The sequence below is a fragment of the Penicillium cataractarum genome (assembly GCF_028827025.1).
Source record: "Penicillium cataractarum strain IBT 29864 chromosome Unknown utg000002l, whole genome shotgun sequence".
NCBI classification, from domain to species: domain Eukaryota; kingdom Fungi; phylum Ascomycota; class Eurotiomycetes; order Eurotiales; family Aspergillaceae; genus Penicillium; species Penicillium cataractarum.
The window spans coordinates 3,140,452-3,166,086 of record NW_026622738.1 but is presented as its reverse complement, the minus strand read 5'-3'; the positions used below and the strand labels follow the sequence as shown (position 1 = coordinate 3,166,086).

At 50.0% G+C, this 25,635-nt stretch overlaps 9 protein-coding genes across 9 annotated transcripts; 6 read left to right on the top strand and 3 right to left on the bottom strand.

Moving 5' to 3' along the window:
- Window positions 1–171: 171 nt before the first annotated feature.
- N7496_003232 (uncharacterized protein) lies at window positions 172–1,249 on the top strand (the record flags this gene model as incomplete). Its single annotated transcript, XM_056696163.1, has 7 exons — window positions 172–178; window positions 244–385; window positions 442–484; window positions 545–624; window positions 679–1,093; window positions 1,150–1,175; window positions 1,231–1,249. 7 exons carry the CDS (start codon window positions 172–174, stop codon window positions 1,247–1,249), a joined length of 732 nt encoding a protein of 243 aa, XP_056558375.1.
- A 370-nt stretch (window positions 1,250–1,619) lies between these two features.
- Window positions 1,620–3,152, bottom strand: N7496_003231 (putative transcription factor Rap1; the record flags this gene model as incomplete). The annotated part of the gene is made up of 4 exons (XM_056696162.1): window positions 1,620–2,213; window positions 2,634–2,874; window positions 2,928–3,019; window positions 3,072–3,152. The coding sequence occupies 4 exons, from the start codon at window positions 3,150–3,152 to the stop codon at window positions 1,620–1,622; spliced, it is 1,008 nt and encodes a 335-aa protein (XP_056558374.1).
- Window positions 3,153–3,654: 502 nt separating this feature from the next.
- N7496_003230 (uncharacterized protein) lies at window positions 3,655–8,217 on the top strand (the record flags this gene model as incomplete). Its single annotated transcript, XM_056696161.1, has 7 exons — window positions 3,655–3,681; window positions 3,744–3,944; window positions 4,000–4,975; window positions 5,096–5,133; window positions 5,209–5,234; window positions 5,336–5,539; window positions 5,601–8,217. The coding sequence occupies 7 exons, from the start codon at window positions 3,655–3,657 to the stop codon at window positions 8,215–8,217; spliced, it is 4,089 nt and encodes a 1,362-aa protein (XP_056558373.1).
- Window positions 8,218–8,551: 334 nt separating this feature from the next.
- Window positions 8,552–9,321, bottom strand: N7496_003229 (uncharacterized protein; the record flags this gene model as incomplete). The annotated part of the gene is made up of 3 exons (XM_056696160.1): window positions 8,552–8,829; window positions 8,910–9,242; window positions 9,306–9,321. 3 exons carry the CDS (start codon window positions 9,319–9,321, stop codon window positions 8,552–8,554), a joined length of 627 nt encoding a protein of 208 aa, XP_056558372.1.
- Window positions 9,322–10,583: 1,262 nt separating this feature from the next.
- Window positions 10,584–11,600, top strand: N7496_003228 (alpha/beta hydrolase family protein; the record flags this gene model as incomplete). The annotated part of the gene is made up of 1 exon (XM_056696159.1): window positions 10,584–11,600. One exon carries the CDS (start codon window positions 10,584–10,586, stop codon window positions 11,598–11,600), a length of 1,017 nt encoding a protein of 338 aa, XP_056558371.1.
- A 914-nt stretch (window positions 11,601–12,514) lies between these two features.
- Window positions 12,515–16,367, top strand: N7496_003227 (uncharacterized protein; the record flags this gene model as incomplete). Its single annotated transcript, XM_056696158.1, has 14 exons — window positions 12,515–13,325; window positions 13,379–13,431; window positions 13,489–13,979; window positions 14,030–14,085; window positions 14,140–14,165; window positions 14,372–14,544; window positions 14,598–14,624; window positions 14,687–15,062; window positions 15,130–15,214; window positions 15,273–15,337; window positions 15,394–15,610; window positions 15,705–15,822; window positions 15,875–15,969; window positions 16,039–16,367. The coding sequence occupies 14 exons, from the start codon at window positions 12,515–12,517 to the stop codon at window positions 16,365–16,367; spliced, it is 2,922 nt and encodes a 973-aa protein (XP_056558370.1).
- A 3,561-nt stretch (window positions 16,368–19,928) lies between these two features.
- Window positions 19,929–20,688, top strand: N7496_003226 (uncharacterized protein; the record flags this gene model as incomplete). Its single annotated transcript, XM_056696157.1, has 2 exons — window positions 19,929–20,093; window positions 20,158–20,688. The coding sequence occupies 2 exons, from the start codon at window positions 19,929–19,931 to the stop codon at window positions 20,686–20,688; spliced, it is 696 nt and encodes a 231-aa protein (XP_056558369.1).
- Window positions 20,689–21,115: 427 nt separating this feature from the next.
- On the bottom strand, window positions 21,116–22,636 carry N7496_003225 (mannose-1-phosphate guanylyltransferase; the record flags this gene model as incomplete). Its single annotated transcript, XM_056696156.1, has 4 exons — window positions 21,116–21,142; window positions 21,209–22,381; window positions 22,462–22,518; window positions 22,577–22,636. 4 exons carry the CDS (start codon window positions 22,634–22,636, stop codon window positions 21,116–21,118), a joined length of 1,317 nt encoding a protein of 438 aa, XP_056558368.1.
- Window positions 22,637–23,514: 878 nt separating this feature from the next.
- N7496_003224 (uncharacterized protein) lies at window positions 23,515–24,521 on the top strand (the record flags this gene model as incomplete). The annotated part of the gene is made up of 4 exons (XM_056696155.1): window positions 23,515–23,572; window positions 23,616–23,679; window positions 23,792–24,158; window positions 24,207–24,521. 4 exons carry the CDS (start codon window positions 23,515–23,517, stop codon window positions 24,519–24,521), a joined length of 804 nt encoding a protein of 267 aa, XP_056558367.1.
- Between the last annotated feature and the right edge of the window lie 1,114 nt (window positions 24,522–25,635).

Here is a 25,635-nt window from a genome sequence, read left to right as displayed (position 1 = left end):
CCAGCTTCTCTCCTCACGCGCCCTCCGACTCCGAGCTCCCGATCAGCTTGCGATCTTCCGAGCTGTCGCTCTCGCTTTCGGGTTTTTAATCGCAATTGCCTGAGGTCAAAACCTCTTACCGCCAAACTGTTCTCAAAACTGCTAAATCTCGCCTCTCCTTTTCGAACCAACATGCCGCGTGAGTGAATGCGCCGCGTTGATCTTTGTTTGCGCGCGCGCTTGAGCTGACCTTTCACTCTACAGCTCCCATTGAGGATATCTCCGACGAGGAGTCCGGCGACATCCCCTTTGATGACAAGAACGGTACCACCGAAGATGCGAAAGAACCCGATCAGGTGGAAGACGAGGACGAAGAGGATGATGACGAGGAAGAGGGAGAGGACATGTCAGTCGCGCACATTGACGAGCTGTTTTTGGGACTTGGAGATCTAATATGACCAGCTTTGTTGTTGAGAAGATCCTCGAACACGCTTGGATGGATGATGTGAGTTGACCTGGTCTCGCAATTGTTTGTTTTGCTTACATGTGCTAACCACCCCCGCAGGGATCCTTCAAGCTACAGGTAAAGTGGAAGGGGTGGGACAAGCCAGAAGACCTTACGTGGGAGCCCGAGTCATCTCTAAAGTGTGTATAGCCTGGATAGTGTGAAACTGCGCCTCAACTTACACTTGTTTACAGGGACGGCGCCAAGGCCATCTTGGCTGCTTACTACAAGAAGATCGGTGGACGCCCTAGGAAGAACGCTGCGAAGCCTGGACCTAAGCCCGGACCCAAGCCTGGACCGGGTCGCAAGCGCAAGTCGATGGGCGAGGCCAAGGAGACTTCGGCTTCCGCCGAACCCACCGAACAGAAACGGCGACGAAAGTCCTCCGCACCCGCGACAGAGGAGACGCCCGCAGAGACGGCTGCTGAGAGCGAGGAGGATGACCTGAGCTGGACGCCCAAGGGCAAGGACTGGGGTTCCCAGCTCCAGAAAGTTGACACAATCATCAGAGATCAAGACAGCAAGCAACTATTTGCTTTCCTGCTCTGGAAGAATGGAAAGCGCTCTCGCGTTGCACTGGAGACATGCTATGACCGATGTCCGAAGCAGGTGAGTTCATGCGTCCAATATACCCCCACGAGCAGAAGACTAATCTTCGTTTGTAGATGCTTCAATTCTACGAGAACCATTTGTAAGTCCTCTCCAACCCTCTCTTCAGCCATTGATCAATGCTAACTGTTTTTCAGGGTCTTCAAGGAGACTTGAGTTTGCCAAGCTGTTTTGTAGCTCATGCAGAGCAGAAAGCCTCGTCAGGGGTTTATGGATAGGTTCATTTCAAGAATCTAGTGAATATTATCTTTCCTATGGAGCTCATCGGAGTTTGGGTCTTGTCTTTTTTTATCTCTGAGCCAGGTTTTCCAATGTAGGATATGCGACTGAATACCAATGGATGTTTTTTTTTCTTGTTTCTTTCCTCTGCCGAGAGCCCACAATGCGGGCGTCAGGGCGTCTGAGGTGCTCTCGCTATTTGCAAGCTATTGTCTTAATCTTTGCGTTCTGAATTCTCGGTGCTTTTTTGGAGATGTTACTTCATCTACAGGAATAATGGATCACGCGTGATGCGTTGAATCAACTCTTATTCAACTAATCCTCTTTCTCGAGCCATCTCGAGGTACTCCCATCGGGCTTGGAATAGCCTGTCGCCATGCTTCTTAGTCACCCGCTCGATGTCGCGAGCATCCGGACTTTCCAAGCATCGATCGTCTTCCTCCGTCCACACTCCACGCATGTTGTCGGGCATTGGGTTGCCAGCCATTATGATTTTTAGTAATTTTCTTGCCAGCGATTGTTCCATGCTTGTATAGCGTAGAGCGTTCAGTACGGCTGTTACGTCGGCGCCTCTCGCCACTTGTGCTTGAACCCAGCTATTTATGTCGGGGTAGTCTTCTGGATCACTGTCATCATCGTCGTCTTCTTCCTCCTGCTCTTCGTTGTCTTCGGTTTCTGGTTCCGAGCTTGATGGGAAGAATGGTAGATGTTGGAATAGCGGATCCACGGTGTGTTTGGGAGATTCATCTGTTTCTGTGGGGATAGTTGGCGCTGATATTGATGGAGTTTGAGGGCGGGTTTGTTCTGGAATAGGAACGGATGGATCGCTATGTTGGTCAGGCGGCTCCTGGGGGGTGTTTTGCGTGGCCGTGTTGCGACATCCGGAGGTTGATCCAGAGAGCTTTGAGTGGCAGAAGGCGGTTGTTCTTGCACTTCTGCTAGCCTCCTCTTTGCGGTATTCGCTTCGTCAGAGGGACGGGGAGAGTGGGAAGGTGGTCCACGTTTCCTACTAAAACTTGCTGGAGGGCTTTGGGGATCGCTGGGCCTTGAAGTATGCTGTGCAGGAGGTGCAGCCGGACGCGGTGACCCCAGCGGCGTTTGAGGAGCTGGCGATGGTGGTCCAGCCCGGGGTACTGCTTCAGGACCCCCATATACAAGGTCAGGTCTTGGGTCACCTCCTCCAGGGCGTGGCTTTCCACGTAATGTTTTCAGATATCGAGTTCTCCAGGATTGCCATGTGTGATGTGGGAACTGTTGCACAATATTAGTACATCGTATGCAGGATCATCTTCGTGCAAAGTGTTAGAAGAGCAATACGTACTCGCTCAGCCAGATTCTTGTAAATAGTGGTGCCGTGCGTTGGCGCACCTTTTGCTTGTTCCCAAGGGTACAGCCAATCGAAAACTATCCGATCATCTTCCAAGGTGTAGCTTCTCCTGGTGGTCTTTGTGGGGATATTAGACGCGCCCATCGGACGGGGCGCAGCTGGGCCGACCCGGTGGGATGCAGGGTCTTCCAACTTTCCTTGTCGAACTGACTGCTCGACATATCGATAAGATAATCTGCAGAGAACGTCAGTACGCTTGCCCATAGGGTGGAAATGGGGCGAATGTACGCGTTTGGAGGGATGGTTTGGGTTTTCCTCAAATGATCCACCAGAATGATATCGGCATCTTTCTCCAGCAGGACAACGCTGCCACCATGTTTCTAGATGAAACTTAGCATTTCAGCCTTGACATCCCTCTTTAATGAGACGAACCTCAATCGTTTCTTTCAGCTGCGTCCGTTGTGGGATAGCACGGGATAAGAAGAATCTTCCCCCTCCGAAGATGTTCGACATGTTTCGCGCTATTCCTGGAGGTTATGATATTGCAATGACGCGATAGTTCTCGAGATAAATAAGCTGCTTGTGCATGAACTGCGATGCTCTCGGTGATATCACTCTTTGTGACGCGTTATCACGTGTCTGCGTGTTTCGTAGGCCGTTCTGGCGCAAATCGCAAACCACAGAGCCCTTTGAAAGAGATTATGCGAGATAAAGTTTCATAAAGGCCGTTAAACAGATTAAACCCCCACGAGGAACTGAGGCGTTGAGCCCAGCCGAAGAACAAACGAAGAGTAAGTTGGCGCGAGTAGTCTCGTAGGGTCGGAAACACGTGACCTTGTTGATGACAAGCCCGCCTTCAAGAGCGCTGACCAGTCAACAACATTTCAAGGGAAACGAAAACAAAGGCCAAGGAAGATGGGACCTACAGATTCAACGTGAAAGGTTGATTTGAATTTATTACGGTGACTATTGAGCAGAATAGAGAAGGGAACGGGCTCAACCCCCACATGCTACCATGGGGGCCCTCCGAACGGTTGCTCTTGTCATCTTGAGCATTTCAGCATTCGTTTTTGTCGCACTTTTCGGCCGGTTGCCCGTATTTAGGTGAGATATCTCTCGGATATTGTTGGAATCCAACTGACAGCGGCAAGAAAAACCCCCATTGCTTTTTTCTATCGACTCTTGTGGGTCTATCTTCCCAATGGAATAGCCTGGATGGACTCCCGCCTGTTTGGTGGGAAGCTAGTCAGAACATGGAGCCGCTCCGGCAGCTATATCCTGCATGAGAACCACCCGTTGGTCCTCGTAAGTTCCATGAACGATCTTGGTTGCCTCTTGATTTTTACCTAACAAATCCCAGACATTCTTTATCGGCTTGCTTGCGATAGGCGAGTGCTTCTTCCTACCGGTGGCATGGCCTCGGATGTCCAGTACCCATCATTTCTGGGTCCCCGGCGTTGTCATCTTACCATATGTGCTTATCTACAAGTGTGTGACCACCAAATCATTCGTCACTCCAGAGAACCACGCGGAAGAGCTGAAACGGTACCCATATGACCGCGTGCTCTTCCACCCTGGACATCTCTGCTCAACCTGCGATTTTCTCAAGCCTGCACGCAGTAAACATTGCAGTATCTGCCAGGCCTGTGTCTCTCGACATGATCATCATTGCGTGTGGCTGATGAATTGCATGGGGGCCAACAATTACAAGTACTTCTTATCGCTTCTTCTCGCGGTATCAATACTATTGATCTACGGCACCTTGCTCGGCTACTCCCTTCTTTGGCAAACTCTGCGAGAGATTGTTCCGCCGGATGTACAGGCTGCCATGAAGGGTTGGTCCATGTACCTCCATGTCTGGTCAATCGTGATCACGAGGGATCCAAAAATTGGGACGGTCACACTGCTGATGCTCATGACAGCCCCGTTGGCGGTTGCTTTCTTGGTTTATCACACATATCTCATTTGGGCAGGTATGACGACCAACGAGAGTGCCAAATGGGCTGACTGGAAGGAAGATGTTACGGATGGATTCGTTTTCAGGGCGAAACGAGGTCAGATTCAGAATGCTCCGCCATATGTGGATCTCAGTGACCAGCCCTGGCCGGTGCAAAGCGATCAAATTCTGGTCACAGATGGACAACCCCCATTGGAAGGCTACGTTCTTGAAGGTACCTCCAATCGAGTCTCTTATCGTGGTGATGTCAATCGGGCGAGACCGATCGACCCGCAGTGGGTGGAACTTCACAGTATACGAGACCTTGACAACATCTATGATATGGGGTTTAGAAGAAATCTGGTGGATGCATTTGGACTTTCAGTTCGACAGAAAGCCTGTATATAGCTTTTCGTCAAGTCTCATTGCAAATGAATGTATACTAGTTGACAAAATTCAAGCATTTCAAGATGTAGCTCGGCCCGACATCCGGTCGACATTTTCTGACAGAGCAATCTAGTTGATCCCAACTCTCCTGATCTCAACCATGAGGCGAATGTATAAACTCCGTTCTTAGATGAGTCTAGCAGGATAGACATTGGATTAAGTTCACTTGTTTCGTCCAACGTATAGGAGTATGATGACAAATACGGTAGGCGGTGAGTGCAGGGCGGTGAAGGAAATATCCGTAAAACCTCATTTTGCCCGCCGCGATTTCTCAATCCATCCCACCGTGAGAGACGGCAACTTCCGTTCACAGTCTACGCTGGTCGAAGCTTTCGCAGCGCAAAATGGCGGACAAAAAGCCGCTATGTACTCCAGCGGAGCTCATGCTGAAAGTGATCCTCGCAGGAACTCTAAGCCATTATGAGACCCGCGGGATGATCGACGACAAGCGTCTGGAGCACATGCTCGCCGCTGGAAAGCAGATCCTGTACAAGACTCACCAGGAAAGCGAAGTTCGGTAAGCAAAAACTTTAGTTTTTTCCTGCTTATCGCCATGTGCTGATATCCCGCGCCTCAAGCAATAATCTCGGCATGTCTCCGGACATTTGGGCGGGTCTCACAGATGTGCTCACCAAGGCGATTCCGGTCCTTGAATCCCAGTCATTCGCATGGAAGAGTCCCAGAGCTGCACTCGAGCACTCTTCGTCCAATCTCATTGCATACAATTATTTCTCGCTAGTGAAGGATATCGAGCGACTCAACGATCTGTGCACCATCGCGAGGAACCTGCTTGCGACAACCAAAATGGCTCAGAACCTGGCTGCTGAGAAGGGCTTTGACCAGCGAATCCTCGCGCTTATTGATACCTGTGTGCGAGTTACGGCAAGGGGATTCGACGGCGAAACAAACCCACGAAATGAGGAGCGCTGGCAGAAGGTCGTCAATCTGTACAAGCGACTTCTTATAACATGTCTTCAGTATCTTCACAACTTCATCATGCACAATGAACACCGGAAGATGGTGCTGTGGTTGGATCTTTTCGGGTATCACTCGACTGCCGACACGAACATTATCCAACCCAAAGAAGCTTTGGACTCCACAGCTCGCATTGAAGGAGTTGCACCCATTGTGAAGGTCGGAGAACGTGTCATCAACCCTCCCATTCGAGCACTTTATGATCAGACTGCCGAGGACCTTCTTCTGGAGACCATTGCAAAGTTCCCACGCGAGCCCTCCACCATCAAGGAGGAAGCTGCAATGCTCCTCCTCGCAAATATTAAGGACCACATGGAGAAGATTCTGGGGCGAGACTTGACAGATATTCAGGAGATGGGCAGGGATCCTGAGCAAGTCAAGTACATTCGTGCTGCTTTGACTTCGATCCTGGGAGCCAAAGTCGATGGGTGGTCTGATCTACAGGAGAGGGCTCGCGAATTGCCCCCTGCCCTCCCAGAAGAGGAGGAGCACGAAGCTACTAGAAAAAAGACCATCCTCACAATCGATCGTAGCATGACTGCTGGCTTCCCACGACTGTGCTGGGCTGACTTCCCTGAAGTGAAAGCCTGGTTGGTAGACGCACCGGTAACAGAGGAAGATACCAGCACGCCTCAAACAGCCGAAACAGCTGCTGATACGCTGCAGGATGCCAAGGACGAATTGATGGCCCGGTTACAAGAAGCTTCCCAGCTTGGGGATGACGGTGCGGAGTACGACCACGGCGATGCAGGCACTGTGGGTGAAGATGATGCGCACAGCTTGGAGGGCCACGCGGACGGGAGTGTCGATGAGGATGAAGAGGAGGATGACGATGACATCGATCGAGGTGATGATGGTGGAGATGTGGACGACGACGAAGATGATGATGATTATCGTGGTCGTCCTGGCGATCAACAGCGCGGCTTGTTGACCGATATTCCTCTTGTGCTGGGACCCGCTGAAATTGAGGCCTTACCTATGATCATCCAGGCGGGTATCGTCGACAGTTTCGGACTCAAGGGTGGTGAGCGAAATGGCTCGCGCAACATGCAAGCCCTAAGATGCCATATTCTCCTCACGCAGGAAACTGGCCGGAACCTTCTCCGCGAGCTTTTGATCTTCATTGCTGCTTGGGATCTTCCGGACGATGAGCTTTACTTCAAGATGATGGTCCAAATTATGGAGGCGGTTCTCCGTAACGGTCTCATGTCCCACGCCTACTCTGATTTCGGTCAGCCCAAGGACATAATCTCTCCAGCTCAGGCAGTGGTCATTAAAATTCTGACGCACATTTTCCGTGCGAAGTACTCGCCCGCCTCTGTGACAGGCAATATGCAGGGTAGCGTCCCGCGGACCCCTCCCCCCCTTAGCCGCGTGGATATCCTTACTGTGCGATACATTTTCACCATCTTCCGCGGAAATATCATCCCGGAAACGTGCGCTCTGATTTACCTCCAGGGTCAAATCCGCGCCGGACGCGCCTTGCCAGAGGATTTCCCACTTAACTTGTGGGACATGGAGCGCGTCTATGAGGGTGTGTATCAATTCCTTGAGTTCTTCGCCGTGCTTACGGAGAACAATGATTGGAAGAACATTCTTGTGAAGTGGGAGATTGTCTATGACCTGGTCACCCTCATCAAGGAATTGGAAGCCAGCATCCCCAAGGGCCAGCTGAGCTCCCTCTCCTTCGGCTCGGTGCCTCCCCCACCCCCTCCACCCCGCAGTGCCTCACCTGGTGACCACTCCAAGCCTCCCTCGCCTACGCCGGTGGCCGTCGAGCGGCCCTATGATCCTAGCGATCCAGCAGACCCGCTTGACAGCCATGCCGGGAGCGTCGACTCCCGGCCCGAGTCTCCTCCCATCACCGAAGATCCCTCCGAGTTCGAGTGGCGCAATCTTAAGAAGCTTGTCGTTCTGGTTCTATCTTCGCTGGTGTGGAAATGCCCCGAGGTCCAAGAGCAGATTCGCCGCTATGGCGGCGTGGAGGCTATCTTGATGTGCACCTCATTCGACTCCAACAACCCCTACATTAAGGAACATGCGGTTATGTGCCTCAAGTTCCTTCTGGAGGGTAACCGGGAGAATCAGCGTCTGGTCGAGGAACTCGAGGCGCGTGAGGTGGTCAAGGATGATGGCGGCGTCTTGGAGCGTAGCGGTTATGAGGCTATGATTGACAAGGCCGGCAAGCTTGCTATTCGGCCTAAGGATGCTTCGGCCTAAAAGGCTTCTCATGGTTTCTTCTAGTTGAAGTTACTAAGCCATCTAATGTGATATGAGTGCATAGCGCACAGCATCTACAATGCTTGTTTAGAGCAATTTACGAATCTTCAAATCAAAATGAATATGAATATGAACTCTCCATGTAGAAAAGTAAAAATTGCCTCCCCAGAATTGGAGTAGAAACAGTCATACTGTGTTGGGTATCATCATGCATTCATTGGAGTATGTGGTATTCATAGCCGTCAGTTGAAATCGCTCATCGCCCCTCGTGAAATGCATCATTCATGTCTAAACGCCAGACCAGGCCAAACCACCTTCAGCACCAGAGGGCGATTTAGCCGTACATGCCATCCCACTCCTCCTCTTCATCCTCCTCAGCAAGCTTCTTGCGCTCTTCAGCCTTATCCCGCAGCTGCTTGGCAAAGTCTGTCCGATCTAGCGGGCAAGTACCCCGCAGTCTGAGCCAGGGCCGCACACATTCCAGGTCGAAGAGGTGGGTTGGGTGACAGGGCAGCTGGACAACGAGTGGATACTCATCGTCGAGGAAGGGGTTGTTGCAGATAGGGCAAATTTGGGAGGCGTCTAGGGATGCCTTGGGGACACGTTCGAGCACTGTTTATGACATGCAGTTAATTAACAAATGTCCGTTATAGCTTTCAAGATGCCGAGGGGTTTGAAAGAGGGCTGCTTACTATCACAAAACTCGTCGCTGACTCCCTCCACTTCCCGGGGAGGAGTATCCGCTTCGCTGAGGAGCGATTGAATCATCTGGTTCAAGAGGTCCTCGCCATCGGCGCCATCCCCGCGTTCGGTCGCTAGATCAGCGGCCTGGCGGCGCATAACCTCAAAGGCCTCTGCGAGCGAGTAAAAGGCGGCGCTCACATCGCCCGGGACGGGAACAGCATGAGGACGGTGATCAGGAGCTGGGGTGATCTCGGAGAGTGTTGCAAAGAAGGTGGACAGATCGGGACGACGGCGGCGAGGGCTGTTATTGTTGACGGCCAGGTCGGTGGTGTTGTGTTCGCCTTTTGAATACCGAGTTAGCTCACGCGTTACTGTAAGATCTCGACGGGTTGATATGTACTCACTTTCGTAGGTCGACATTGTGGTGGTGTCCTCGCACGTTCGGCCGAGGTGGTGTGGCAGGTGAAGATGTGGAGCGGAAGGTGAGGAGAGACGGTGTGAGGGGGAGATCCCCTTTTGCTGTGTGTGACACGCGGCTGTTTGCTTGGTTGCACACTGGAGGAGTGGTAATGAGTGGGCGGAAATAAATTGCGCAATTCAGCAGGAAGTGAAGTCGGAGGAGTGGGATGAAGGTTAAATGGAGCTGCAGAGTCGATCGGAGGCAGCAACGCGATAACGCGGCGCGGGGAATGATTGGGCCGGCGAGAGCCCACGAAGCTTCGTGTTTATAGTAGCCATGGCCAACTTTGATTCTTTTTAACAGTCTGAATAATCTATTAGGAAATTTTGGGCTTGAAATTTCTATCCGTATTTGAACTATATGATTAGGCTAGTACGAGAGAGTTCTGTCGAGAGCCTTCTAAAATTCTGTATGCTGTAACTATAGATGGATGCCATCTTTGGACAAAGTCCTAATACATTTGCTCCCAGACTACAAGCTGACGGAAACCCTGATAACTTCATTAATTGACAGGTACTAGAATTAACTAGACATCAAACCATCAGAAGCAGACCACTTAATTAGTGACTCGAAAGCTGAGCTGTGGGACTCTTAGTGCAACCCCCAATTCTTGGGGGCTGCCCATCGGCCATGGAAGAGTTTAAGAAGCTCCAGAATTCGAAGAAAATGCCGAAACTTTGGAATATTTTGGGAGCTGTAGTAGTAAATAGTTGATAAATGAATTATACTGTTGAGCTTTCGCCGTAATATGTGTACTATTATTCATTTGACATGTTCTTCATGAGTGGACATAGATGGATCTGACAGCACTAGTTAACTCTTCCGTGCCAAAACCCTAACGCCGCAGACTAATTCTAAAAGCCGAATCTCACCACTTCGAGCTTATTCTTCACAAGTCTTCAGATCCTGCGAGGTCTATACCTAACTACGAAGAGTAATTGATCCCCCACACCTGTGGAGCTTAGATATTACTCTAACCTCGTCCTCAACGTGTCGGCTTTTGGAACACCTACTATACCCGCCCCCACGACAGCCTTACATGTCCTTTGTATTTTGCGGGTTTAAGAGCATCAGAATCGGAGATACCACGTCAAGATACTTCTTGATCAGTATCTATAAGTACTTCGATACCTCCCCTCCTCAATGATATTCCAACACATCCAAATACAACCCAATCTATCCGTACTCAACAGCCTTCGGTTTCAATACCAAATTCACCACCATGTCTACTGCTCAATCAAGCTCTAAGCGTATCCCCAATTTCGCAGATCATGCATTGATTGGAGAATCTGCAAAGCTTCCTATCAACGATGCGACTGCTGTCATCTCGATCAGTCCATTGATCCTTCCAGCTCCAGACCGTATGATGGACATGCACCTTCGTGTCTCTGCACCAGCAACAGGGAACAATCTCCCAATAATTCTCCTCTCACATGGTCAGGGGCCATCCAACAACCTATCATCTCTGAATGGATACAGTCCAATCGCCAACTTCTGGGCTGCCCATGGCTTCGCTGTCATCCAACCCACTCATCTCGGCTCTCGGACACTCTGCATCAGCCCCGAGGACCACCCAGAAGCTCCCTGGTTCTTGCGGTCCCGCGTGATTGATTGCAAACTTATCCTGGACAGGCTTGACGAGATCGAGACACTCTTCCCACAAATCCAAGGACGCCTTGATCATAGCCGTATCGCCGTTGTTGGTCATTCCGGAGGCGGTCATACTGCTGGCCGGCTTCTGGGTGCCCGAGGAAACGATCCTACCCATCCCACGTACGAAGATCTATCGGACGCACGCATCAAGGCAGGTATCCTCCTCGCAAGCCCTGGGGACGGCCGTGGTGGAGAAGGACTTGGTCCCGCCGCCTTGAACACCGACCTCAAATATCACAGCCATGCGGAGATGAAGACGCCCACCCTGGTCGTCATTGGGGACAGCGATGGATTCCCATTTTTGACTTCCCGTGGTGCAGAGTACCATGCCGATGGATATTATTTCAGCCAGGGTCCAAAGTCGCTTCTCAAGGTGAAAGATGGAAAGCATGGACTTGGTGGAGTTTCCGGTTTCGACACGGCCGAAGCAACTGATGATGAGAGTCCGGAACGACTTGCTATGGTTCAGCGTATGACTTGGGCGTATCTACGCAGTGTACTTTATCCTGAAGACCTTGCTTGGTCTGAAGCGTGTGCTGCCTTGGATCAGCTTCCAGGATTGGGGAAGGTGGAGAATAAGGAGTGAGCCAAGCTTGTCCCTCTGGCATGTTGTTATGTATATCAATTACGAGATTTCAACTCAATACGAATATGATTACGTCTTAAGCAATAGAAATTCTGGAGAGGGCCCCGTGATTATTCCATTCCCAAGTTTTCAAAATTTCGAATGACGAGTTTTTAGGTATTTTAGATGGCAGTTGCTAAGAATGTCCGCCCACGCCAAAATATAAATAGCGTGCAGCTAACCGCGCTAGATTATCAGACTAACAAACGAGATACGACTGGAGATCGTGTTGAGTCTTTCCTAGGTATGACCGGCATAACTAGCGCAATGCACATACTATGCTAGGGAGAGCTAGCCCTAACATCAAAGGTGAACACCCTTAGCGGATAATTTATCCGGGAGGCAATTTCATAGACCAAGGTAACATGCAGCTCTAGTGTAGACGCGATTGGGCACTAGATAGCGCCTAAACCCGCAAGGCACTAGGGCGGGATCATGATGCACGCCGGCGCACGCCAATGTGGGGGCCATAATGGGATCTAAGAGCCCCTTCTGCTTCGAGGAGACTGAAACCAGGAGACGAAATCCATGGAAATGCAACAGAGGAGACTGTTCGAGATAGCTGGAGTGGCTTTCATCGGTTTCTTGTCGTTGTCGACTATCTGGCAGAGTATTGGAGAACCAATAGCTAAGCGCCGCTAACACTGGCGTCTACGATGCTAGATTGAAACAGGTGCGCGTGACAAGGCAGACTAGGATTCCGCTTCCAGACAGTAGTATGCATTCCTAGTGCCGTCGGCCTCTCCGTGGCGAGCGCTGCGCCCCAGCATGATCCTCTAGTAGGTAGGGCAGAACATTCTTATAAAGCCGGATCAGCCCGTCCAACTTATGAACCTCCCTCGATCAAAGCTGATATATACACAAAATCGTACAAAATGAGTTACGAGTCTGATTTCAAATTTATCTTCTCACCAGGTCCTTCGTCTGAGGGAAATTTCACCCCTTCGCCTTCCCAGAGCAGTAGCCTCTTTGGGTCTCACCACAATGTCCAAACGCCCTCTTCTTCCTCGTCGGGATCTCCATCTCTGGGTTCTCCGTTCTTCGGTGGACAGAACTCTGGAGGAAGAAGATTATTCTCGGATTCATTTACCCCTGTTGCAAGCCCACCTACGGAGTCGAATCTAGCACCTAGGGCTATTAGTTCTCGACCTATAAGTGTCCCAGATCAGAGTGTAAACGGGAACACAACACAAGAGCCTCGAGCATTTCCCATTTTGACTGGAAGATCTTCAAGTATCTTCAGCAATCGGGCACGAGAGACTGCACCAATATCGTTCCATATGGAAACAGGGAGCGTCAGAGATATCCCGGCGAGGCGAGAAATTAATCGGCCTGAAGAGACGTCCAGTTCGAGCACCCCACCGGCGAGTGAAAATGCGGAAGGCGAAAATGAACGGGATGCCGGATGGGAGACTGAGGATGAAGATGAGAATGGAGATGAAAACGAAGCAAATGAGGCTGGCAATGATTCTTTTACTCCTGACCCCATCGATGACCAGAGCCTTCAGGACAATCTGAATGCTGTCAAATTCCAGCTTCAAGAGCTTTCCCGCACGATGAATGCTTGTCCACTGACTCAGGATCCCCAGACCACACTCCATCAGATTTACCAGGAAGCAAAAAAGCTTAGCGAGTTCAAGGATCAAGAAACGCGCATCGTCGGATTCATAGGGGAGACTGGAGTTGGTTAGTGCTCTCTGCTTTTTAAGCTTATAAAGACAGGCCTAACCATCAAGCAGGCAAGAGCTCTGTCATCAACTCAATACTAGGCCAACGGGGTCTCGCACGCTCGGTATGTATTCCATCTTATGTATTGTGACGAGGAGAACTTTCTGACAATTCGATGTAGAGTGGTGCAAGCGCGGCCTGTACTTCTGTGCCTATGGAGTATCGATATGTGGATGAAGCTCACCCCGGTGCTTACACCATAGACGCCGAGTTCATGAATGAAGCAGAAGTCAATGACCTCCTAGATGAGCTTCTACGGAGTATCCGCCGCGCTGCCGTCCCGACAGAAAGAAGCATTATCGCGGGGGAAAACTGGGCACAGTATGAAGCCATCGGCAAAATGTCTCACGAAACCATCCAGTCAATTTTTAGCGATCGGACAGACTTGACCATTGAGTATCTGGCGCGTCCCGGAGCGGAAGATGAGATCCTTCGAGAGTTGAAGCAGCTGGCTATGAATCGACTAATATTCCGACCTGGAGGGTCGAGTTCGCTGGACTACCATGTTGTTGCGGGTGATTTGGAGAGATGCAAAGATGAACTGGACAGGTTGACTAGGGACCCGGAGGACAACAATGAGCATGCTTTGTGGCCTTTCATCAAGTTGATTAGGTTCGAACCCCTGTTTTTGTCAAGGAATTATGGCTCTAATATCCTTCCAGGGTCTTCCTAGAGTTGCCCGTGTTGAAGACTGGTCTGGTGCTTGCAGACCTCCCAGGTAATACTCTTCCCGTACTGCAGTGATTATATCGAGATAACTAACATCTGGTAGGATTGCGAGATATGAATTATGCAAGAGTACGAGCCACAGAAAAGTATCTTGCCAGCACATGCGATGAAGTGTTCATCGTGGCTGGAATATCTCGATGTGTTTCGAATCAATCAATATACGATACGATCAATAAATGTGGAGAGAGAAAGCGCATACGGATTGTTTGCACGAGAGCCGATGTATTATTGCCTTACTTCGGAGAAACTGGGATTATTCTGACTTTTATTGATAGGACATATCCGCCGAAGAGTTGGCTCGTGGTAATAATCATTTTGCTAACCGCGTCAAAAGAATGAACGTAGAGATTGAAAATCTTGAGAAAGACACAGCTCGCATCGGGCGTGAACGACAAAGAGCACGGGGTCAAAGGAAAGCAGAGCTTGCTGTTACCGAATCCACAAACGAGTAAGTAAGCCGCACAAAGAAGATTGTCAACAACCGGCTGACCAATCTTGTAGGGACAGGATACATAAACTCCGCTACGAGTACGTGTTATGTATTAATCAATAGAGTGGAGACCTTCGCGAATGCTAACATTTGGGACTAGACGACAAGCCTTCCTTATGAATGACCGAAACAACTCAACTACAAGAGAACTCGAAAGTGTAATCCACAACAAGCCAGAGCATGTGAACAAGGAGATCAAGATATTCTGCGTCGGCAATGAGCTATACGGAAACCCTCCACACCGGCTGGCAGAGGACTATAGAGCTCTCAGCGGAGTTCGCGAGCTTCGTTCATATTGTCGATCCGTTCCTGCAGAGGCTAGAATGTTGTCCGCTTCATTTTTCATCAAGAGACAAGTACCAGCGCTTCTGCATTCCATACACCAGTGGACGTTGACAGGTCGGGACTCTGTGGATTCTGCTAGAGCTCGTGAGCTCCGAAGAGTACTAGAGAAGGTGGAAGGGGACCTTCGTCAGGTATATTTGAATTCTCCCGTTGCCGTAAACGAGGCGTCGCGGGGAGAATCGGTCTAATTATCAATAGGACTTTATCTCAGCCCGTGGGCGTCTCGCTCGAACTCAGAGCGAAGTATACAATACGTTTGATACCCAAGTTATGCAACAGCTTGGTGAGCCTATTCCAACCTTCAATTAGAGGCCATCTTATTGAGCTAAGCATGTAAAAAGATCCTTATTTCCAGAGAGAGCTCAAGCAGAAATTTGTTGCAGTGAGTGAGAATTGGGCAAATTCTGTATGTTTCTATCAAATACTGGATACTATTTCTACCCTAACAAAGTTCCCTTCTAGTATCATTTTGCCAGTTATGCCGCATTCTGCCGACAGAACGGCACCCACACGACCGGGGCCAAAGGGACACATTGCTGGAATGACGAGCTAATGGCACAAGCACGGCCAGCGTTAGGTCAAAGATGGGATGCAATAGATACATGGATCATGTCTCAGAGGAACGCGCTTCATCAAGACATCTCGACCTCCTTTCAAACCGTCTCTGATACACTCCAAGGTATGTTTTGTCCTTATCAAATTTATCCTGGGGGGTAACCTTATTGTCTCTATGGATGCTTTTATGTTTCATTCTAACACATGAGACCCTACAGTTCATTTGCCGATTGCCCCACAAGCTATCGGAAATCTTCTCTCTGTTATGGACTATAGAGCAAGATGTATCCAATATATTTTCACTCACATGGTCACACATATCCTTCAAATCACAGAGTACGCCAACTACACCAATCTCAATTTATCCATCTCGCTAATGCTTTACCAGATCCACACGAGACCACACTCTTAATGGCCACAACAACAGTTCGTTGATTGCCGATCTAATGCGAGAGGCATACAATAGATGCAACCAACAGTCAGGTACATTGGGATCAATATCCAAATATCCACCACAAAGCCAAAAGCTAATCAGAATTTGTTTTAATCTAGGAAGGGGAAGCGCTAAACGACGCACTGATATCATGCACGCCCACTTATCCAACATGCAACTCTACCGGACATATACAGATTCTGTACAGACTTCATATCTTACTGCCATGAACGAACCCTTCGTTACCTTGAGAGAAAAGCTGCATGAGCAGATTGAAATGATTTCACGAGATCTGCGAGCGGTGGTGGTTCCTGCTGGCGAGGTTTCGGAGGTTGAGAGAGCCCCGGGTCTAGTGCGCGAGTTCCAGAGGAGGCTTCGAGCGCTGAGGGAGGTCTTGGATCGTGCATCGGAAGCTGCTCAGGCAGCGGGGCACACGACAGATCAATAGAGATGTGTATTTAGTTTTGTCCTTTGAGTGGAAGAGAAGGATGGTAGGAACTATGAGAGTGTGTATGAAGCGAAGGGACTAAACCTCTCATTGTATGGTTACCCAAGATTGGTGTATCATGGCCTCGTCAGCCAGCCTGTCGGTTGCTTCGCCGCTGTTGTTCATGGAGCCCGCGATAAAGAATTCAAATAAATGTTTCTCCAGCGACTCGTGCTTATTTCCACACGGTGACGCTGTCATATTCTATGCATTGAAGATCGCGCTCTTGGTGGTCACGCTTGACATTATTCGTCGGTAATGGGGAACCAGGCTGCTAGAATCGATTTTCTCAATTGCGTATTGGTATTGCGTAAACTCATACTGTACCGACATGCAATGGTTAGCCAGATGAACAGTGTAGTTGACTCCGGGGATTGCAGGTATAAGCCATCTTTGAGTGGCCTCGCTCGGTTGGTTGCGCCAACTGACGTGGGTACTGGTGGGAGAACCCCGAGGGGTCTGGGGAGATTACGTGGCCAGGACTGGCTCTCTCTGTAAGGGGACCATGCTTAAACCGAGTCCAAGATATGAAAGGATGTTCATCACAACTCTGTATGAGTAGAGGATAATTGCGGACATATTCAAGTCCGTCGGTTGGGCTTTGTTGGCATGGCTGGCCAAAAAAGTACCATAAAGACAAGGAGGAGGGTTTGCAATCGGAGTCGAGTCTGTGGAAGAGAAACTAGTGTTGTCAGTAATATAAACTCGGGTAAGGATTGTGGTGGAGGTTGTCAATCGACGATATCAATACCAACAGGAATAATAGAGCGTCGAGGTGGACGGGAAAAGGTGAAGGGAGTGCACATAGAGGCAATGGGGTCAGTGGGGATCACCATAAAAATTATCCAAAGAGAAGCTATAATTGAAGGAGGTGCAAAAAAAAGTAACCTAGCACCGGTGGTCCAGTGGTGGATGGCAATCCGCTGAGAGGCAAGACCCTCTCCCCGACTCGTGTACTTTCGGCAAACCTCTTGGGGGCACCTGGGAGCTTTTGCTGAGTACGAAGAACCTGCGCGTAATATGGCCTTCCATGGTCGAAACTGGGCGTGGCACCCCAGTCGCGTACAGGTACTGGTGGCCCTCCGGGGCACTGCTAAGCCAGCAGTCTATTAAGGTCAATCCTTGGAACACCCCCACTAAACACAGCGGCTTAGTAACAAATATCTTTTTTTATTTTTTGTTTTCTCATGTTTTGGTCGTTGTTGTTGGAGGTTGAAGTTGATGTCTGTATGTGGTGTATGGAGGTTTGAGGCGGTTGAATGCTGGCGAGCATTTTGGGGAGGTACATCTGACTCGAGGTGTGGCTTTGTATGGTAGCTGGAAGCCTCGGGTTCGAATCACAGATGCATCGCTATTTTTAGTTTTGTTTCAATTGTATTCTGTATGTGTTTTGCCTCCAAAATATTTACATTCCCATCTCATACTGACAACTCTTCGAGATGTGTTGATATTACCGTTTTCGGGGTGCGGGTCGTCCCGTCTATAGTGGCGCTAAATACCCGCGTTTACAGTGGGGATCTCTGGGTAATGTAGAGTATGAGATATGTCATTAACATTCACCACACAAGACACTCCTCACATTTCACCGGATCAGCCCTCATTCACTTGTCGGTAGGAGCATTGCCTCCATCGGTGGTAAGGTCCTCCACAGACTGATCTGGTCATGCTGCCCAGGCTGCCCAGAACTACATGACTCGAGGCTGGCAATGCGAGGCATGTTGTAGGCTATGCGATGATAATGCACAAGTCCGATTAGGCCAAAAACAGTCCAGGCATATGTGGCCGTGGTGCCTCATCATCATGAATCCTGGAGACTTAGCCCGGTGGCCATACGGATTCCAAACTTTCTACTTGTATATCGACTGCTGCTTAAACTTTGTGAATCAAGAATCGCCAAAAAAAATACCGTATCAATCATAAGTTGGACAGCAATACAGGATAACGAGCCATCACAAAAGAAGTTTTCGATCGACCGAGAAGGAAAAAAGCGAGTATATGGTTGGACCGTGTCCGGTCTATAGTCAAAGGATGCAGATCGTATTCTACTCCATCCATCATAGTTCCATGCCCTATTCTTCCCACAACGGACCTCAGACTATTCAATTTGGCCAGAGCTTTAAGTTTCAAAGTAAAAATTGCACATCCCGAGCCACATGTCCAGAAACCAGGGTTGCCTCAATGATTCTATATTGCAAGCGCCGTGCTGGGTAATACCAATTTTGTACATTGAAATGATAGTCCGTTCTAGGTGGAGACCAAAGGATGGAGAGAAATTCTGTTACTTGGGGTAGAGCAGTAGTGTGTGACTGTCGGACTGCAGCCAAAGAGGCACCGAACTCTCAAGACAGGGGACAACTAAGTAAATCGATGACTGACGCGGTAGACCTTGAGTGAAATGACTTTGACAGTTTTGATTGATAGTTGAAAGTTATATCGAACAGGTCCAACGCCAAAGGCCAGAAAATCGAAAAATGCAGAGCTGTCTCTGGCATGAATCGAACCCCCGACCTTCACGTTCCCTATATACTTCTTCAAAATGCTCCATCGCCCTCCCACGATGCCGAAGTCCATACTCCTTGGGACTACACCCACCAAACAATCTCCCTCCACACTACTATAATACCTTTAAAATATTTTATTTTAGATCTACAATAGAAGATATAAAAGGGATCTATCTATTAAATTAAAAAAAATGAAAATAAAAGAAGAAATCGGCGAGCGGGGGGTTTAGCCGCTCGCCCACTCTCCCCCTCAGGGTGTGCCCGGTCATCCGTGGAGCTATGCTCGACATCGGATACCAGTCAACCATATTTCCCCTCATTTTCCTTCACAGGGGCACACCCTTGGCCAACCAGGTGGCGCAAACCTGGCTGACCAACTAGGCCATGAGGGGGGAGATTACCTGGAAGAACTTGAAGTTGGTGATAACTCTCAAGACGCTTGGATTTCGAGGATTAATTAGTCCATGCGGGGACCATCGTAGCCGCAACCCAAATGACTAGCGTCGGTAATTAGTTTAACCCTGGTCTGGGGCTTGATGGAGATCGAGAATCTAGGACGCTACATAATTAATATCGACTGTGTCTATTTCCATTAATTGGAGGGCTTCGTAGTATTGCAATTAAAACTATCTCCATCAGGTATGCCAGAACATTTCCATGCGATTATCCAGAACTTCAAAATGGACAGATACCATGAAATCTCCAAATCACAATGCCACACGTTCTAGACCAAGATCCAAGATCCAAAATGCATATTAAACTCTACACGAAACACCGCCACAAAAGACTCGGCACCGCGCAACGAGCAACCCGAAACAACGTGCGGCAGATAAAAATAGGCGGGAATGACGCACGCCCCGACGTGTCAAGTGGAGCGCCGATCGAATTAGCGTGTTTACACTTTACAACTCTCGTTCCCGGGGCAAAGACACTGTGCACTTGCAACTTAATACATTCTTTCCCTCCCACATTTCCCTAGGATATTCAAACCCACCAAAGAAACACACAGACAGACTACACAATGCGGTCGCGACCCTCTGTCAAACCGTCTGACTACCCAGCGCTGCCATTCCACGGCATTCGCTTCATGAGCTTTCTCTCCTCGATCGTGGTCGCTATTATCCTCGCTATATTCATCTACCATCTCCATGCCGACGGATACAAATTACCCTTCGCCTTCCTAGTCGTACGTCTCCAACCCATCACCCCAATCACAAACCATTCAAGCACTAACAACCCATTAAATCCAGCTCCTAATCACATCCCTTCTCTCCCTCCTAACCACCCTCCTAACCACCCTCTCAAACTGCTGCTGCGGCCTCTCCCCAAAATTCTCCCTAGCCCTACACATCCCCCTCCTCATCCTCTGGCTCCTCTCCCTCGCCCTCCTCGCCTACAGCATGTCCGGCACGATCCTGACAAAATGCACAACGACTTACTGGCCCACATCAACCGCCCTCTCCGTCTGCCGGTCCTACAAAGCTCTCTTCGCATTCACCGTCGTCGGCACGGCGGCGTATATCGCGGCGATTTGGCTGGATGTCGTTGTGAGGCGGAGACAGACGAGGCTGGGCGCTTATGGGCCGATGGGGAGTTCGGCGGCTGTGGGGGAGGATCCGTGGGATGTGAAGTTGGCAGAGAGACGGGATTCGAGTGCGGAGGGGAGGTATGATTCTGTGCCGCAGCCTGAGCAGAGGAGGGGCGCTGCGAGGGTGCGGTTTGGTCAGGGGTATCAGCATCCTGCTGAGCAGACGGGGTATGATCCTGCGGCTTATCGGTGAAGGGGGATGGATTGATTCGTCGTTTCATTTTCCTTGACGTTGGGGTTTCTTTGATGACCCTGTTCAGAAGGAGGTTTTTTATGATGGATTTGTGTATCTCACGTCCTTGCGTGGGATGCATCTGACTGGTTTCAAACTGATTGATATTGATTGCATGGGCATGACGGCGTTACTTGGCATATTTCTCGGATGACATGATATGGAAAAAGGGGGGGTTGAGATAGCCGGTAGATAGTCTAGATTTTCTTTTTCTCTAACGACTCTGCAATGCGCATGGCATCATTCTAGCGATGGGCTTGACGGGAATAGAAAGGGAAATCAACCAGATTACCATCCAATGGCAAAGACAACATTATGACGCTCGATATTGACAAGATGGGTGTGGTATTTTTGAAGCAAATAAGTCAGAGATTCAATTCGCGGGCGTTTACATGATGACCTCGTTGGCGACGTCCTAGAGAAAAGAGAAGAATGTTAGTATAAAGTCAGTATGACAAGAAGGAATGATTGTATGACTTACCCGCTTGAGCTCCTTGTACGGCAAGCAGACACAGTTCTGCACGCGGACCTCGTCACCGACGCCGCACTCCTTGCCGAGAATAGTGATGCTCTGCACCTTGACGCCCTGCTTGATGATGCTGGTAGAGTGGCTGCCGATGGGAATGGGAGTACCCTCAACACGAGCCCAGGCACCGACGCGGCTACTCCAACCAATAATGGAGTGCATCACGCAAGCATCGTGGCGGATCTCAGAGTCCTCCAGGACAATGGAATCCTTGACACGGGCACCAGCACCGACCACAACACGGGCGCCAATTGAGACGTTGGGGCCAAGCTTGGCGGTGGGGTCGACGGTAGCGGTGGGGTGGATGTAAACTGGGGGCACGATGGTAGCGGAGGGAGGGGTGAGCTCCTCAGACTGGGCCTGGAAGGCCTTCTGCAGGTAGAGGGCGTTGGCGGGCACGGCAGAGCCAGCAGTCTTGATCTGTCGCCAGAAGTCCTTAGTTTCGTGAACGAAGAAGCGGTTGCTGTCGGCCAGATCGGAGAGGATGTCCTGCTCGAGGCGGAGGACCTCGCTCTTCTCGCCGTCCTCATCGTCTCCGGCGACAAAAGAGGACTCGAGGTTATCGGAGGAGGGGTAGGAGAGGAGGCGGGGGCGGGTGGTGCGGCGCTTAATGGCACTGCGAATGGCGGGGAAGATGCACTCGGTGGCGAACAGGTAGACACCGCAGTTGATCAGGTTGGAGATGTGGGACTCGGGCTTCTCGACGTAGTGCAGAACACGCTTGGTGTGGGAATCGGACACGATGCAGCCAAAGTTGGAGGCAGCCTCGTTGGTTACCCGAGTACCCAGGATCACGGCCTCTGCATCCTTCTCCTCGAACAAGCGCAGCATCTCACCCAGAGGGAACGAGCAGCAGACATCGGCGTTCAGCACGAGCAGGCGCTCAGGCTTGCTCTTGAGGATCGCATCACGGAAGTGGTACAAACCACCTGCGGTGCCCAACGCTGTGTACTCCCGCAGGTACTGGATGCGGAACTGGGGGAACTCCTTGGAAGCATCCTTGATAAAGTCCCGGAAGACAGTCTCGTCATAGTATCCGATCAGAATAACCTCGCGCACATCGTTGACCTTGGCGACCGCCTTCAGGCAGTGGTTGATGATGGGGTGGCCGGCGACTTCGAACAGGGGCTAGATGCGGGGCACAATGGTTAGACTGATTTTTTCTCACATCCATTGCGCATGGAATTGGATCAAAGCAGTATACATACCTTGGGCACATCGAGCGACAATGGGCGGAAACGAGTACCTCTAGAAGGCCCTCCGACCTGTTGATCTGGTCAGTTTGTGTACACCACTAATCTGGACGACCATTGCGTCACTTACCAAGATCACAGCCTTGGTAGAGGACTGGTTGGGATCTCCCCGCACTGGCACTTGGAGCATGATGAATTGTGTGTGAGAGGAATAGGGGGTTTGCGAAAGGGAATGGACTCGAGAAGGTTACCAGGTGGCCGAAATCAGCGTCGAGAGCTCCGGGCGCCAAGACGACGCTTGCGGTGGGGGGGCTCACCTGACGTGGAATCCAGAACGTGGGAACGTGGGAACAGGAGATCCATTGGAGATCCGCTTCAGGGGAAATCAATTACACGGAGGAATATCAGCCGACCGCAATTCTCAAATTTAGCTGAGATTATCACAGAAGAATTTTGTGCCCTTGATAGATAGAAGACGTCTTAATTTTGATCGTTTAGGCTGGGGTTTATCGATCTCTACAAAAGTGTAGTGTTTCTACATAACAACCTTGCATCTCCACTCCAAACAAATAGTTCTGTAGCCCTTAGGTAGCTGTCTGGTATTTAGGAACTACGCTGAAGGAGTCTTTTGGTTAGAATACGACTATAATCTGGCACTTTTGTGTATTTATGATGGAGGCGGAACCTGTAATTGCATATTTGGCTTGCCACCTTCAAGTTGAAGTAGTAGGTTAACCGTGCAAAATATATATCCAGCATAGGTGGTATTTATGCGAACTAAGAGCCCCATCTAGCCGGTATCGTATGAAATCGAGCATATACCTGTTCCTAAATAATGATAAACTAGCATTACGTAGACCGTAGTCTGAGTTTTCCATGAAAATAAGGGAGAGGCTCGCTGTTTTCAAGAATACGGGCTGTCTGCCATCTTGTAGGTTCGTTTCGTGGATTCTACAGAGCCCGTCCGCAATTATCAACCTTATTAAGGTACCTAAGCACCTTAATGATGACTAAATAATTACGAAGAATTAAGTCAAAAGAAGGCACATACCAAAACCAGAAATACATATGAATTCGTACCCTGCCGAAGAACCGCCTAAACAATGTCCCATAAATTCAACCATCGGTATCGTGTGCACCCGAGATAATCAGCATTAGGATTCTCCTAGCCATCAACATATTCTACACCCAAATCCACCTCAAGCCACCCGGTCGCAAACATCCGAAGCCTTGGTACGCAGCCAGCCACCATCAGCCCGAATCTTCTGCAAAGTCTTCCAGTGGGCCTTGGAGTGCTCCTGCGCAGTCTTGACAGCCAAGCGAGCCTCATCCTCGCGTAACTCAGCATCGTGCAACTGCTTGATCTGGGCACGAATCCGCTCCTCCAGGCCCTCCTTGGTTCGCTGAAGACTGCACACAAGACCCTGCTGTGCGGCAAGCTGACTGCGTGCATTGTCCAGATCTTCGGTGGCCTTGTGCAATTTGCCCATTGCATCAGCGAGCCGTTTGTTGAGATCCTTGTTCGTGACGCCGAGTCCTGCAATCTCAGCCTGAGCCTTGGCGAGTTCTTGGGTCTTCTGCTTGACTTCGGTCTCCTTGGCGATGACTTCCTTCTTGATTGTTGCGAGCTCCTTCTCGAGCTTCTCGATGAGGGCTTCGCGCTTGCGGTCCTTCTCGGCATCTACACACTTCCAGCGCTCAACTTCTGCCTTGTACTTCTTGAACTCATCGTTTGACAGTAGTTTCTCGAGTTGGGCCAGGAGATCTTGACACTTGGCATCCAACTGCATGTAGCGATGCTCGCTGCCGTCAAGATCACGCTTGAGTTGCATGTTGATGGCTTCCTTCTTAGCCACGGTCACGCCGAGACTGTGGATTTCTCCCATGGAAATGTCGAGCTGCACCTCGAGAGACTGGTTTGCAGCGGTGAGCTCCGCAATTCTGCGTCGAAGGCCGGCATTCTCATCTTTCAACGGGCCCAGCTGCTTCTCAGCTTCACGCGCTCTCTCCGCCTGAGCGGCCGCTTCTTTCTCCAGGCGAGCCTTCTCAATCTCATGCTCGGCAGCTTTCTATAGGAAACTCAGAATATGTCTTTGAGACGATATTGATATGAAGTCTAAGCTTACCTCGTGTTGCTGTAGTGCCTGCCAACCCAAGCGTTCGACAAAGGCATCCGTCCACGCGATCAATTGGGACATATCATCGGGGAATGGCAAAGCATCCTTCACACTAGGGAATGCAGGCGATCGCATGTGCATCACACAAGGGAAGGATCGAGTCTCCCGAGGGCCATCGAACTTGGCAAAGTCAACGTGTGCCTCCAACTTCTGAGGAGCGTTGCCATTCATGTCCGCGGACCTCTTGATACCACGGGCAGAAGCATCTGATCCATTGGAAACAGACTTCAAGTCCTGGACCTCCGACTCGACAGGTCTGTGAGTATCGTTAGCACGAAGTTGGTGGAGGGATTAAAAGGATGGACTGACGTGGCCTGGGTTCCATTGGGGTCGATCATAGGAGCCATGTTGAATAATGAAGACTCTGTTGAGGCTAGGTGGATTGAAAGAAGATATTGGTTTTTTCTTGGAGAGATGATGATCACAAAATCCGAGTCTACCTGCCTCTTTTTATACTCGATGCTGATGAGTTGAGGATTCCTAGAGATCTGTATTCTTACGGTAATCAATACCAGGCATCGGGGAGGCCGACCTCCTCCGCCAAGCTCTCCTCCACATGTTGTGGCGTTTTTACCGACAAGGCGACTCGGCCCGAGACGCTCTCTCAGTTCTCCCTGTCTAATTGGCCATCCACCCAACTCTACAACTAAGTACCTGGAGTAGGAAATGCATAGCGATATTGGGATCTATCTCACCTTCGTCAAGCGGCTACATTCCAGCTGAACCGAGACAAAAACAGGGAAATGGCTCGGACTCTCCGAAGAAACATCGAAACGAGGAAGCCAGACGGAGAATTCACCGACATCTATGACAAAAATGCATCGAAGAGATTTAATCATATTGAGCATGGTCTTTCTTGCCATTGTAGTTTTGATATCTGACAAGCTTCTGGGTTCCATGGTTCTACATATCGCGTGGTTGATGTGGGTCCACTTTCCGCAGTACAATATTGTAAGTAGTTGCCCGGCCATAATCAGTGCTTGCATCTCTCGAGTTATTTGTTTCAAAAATT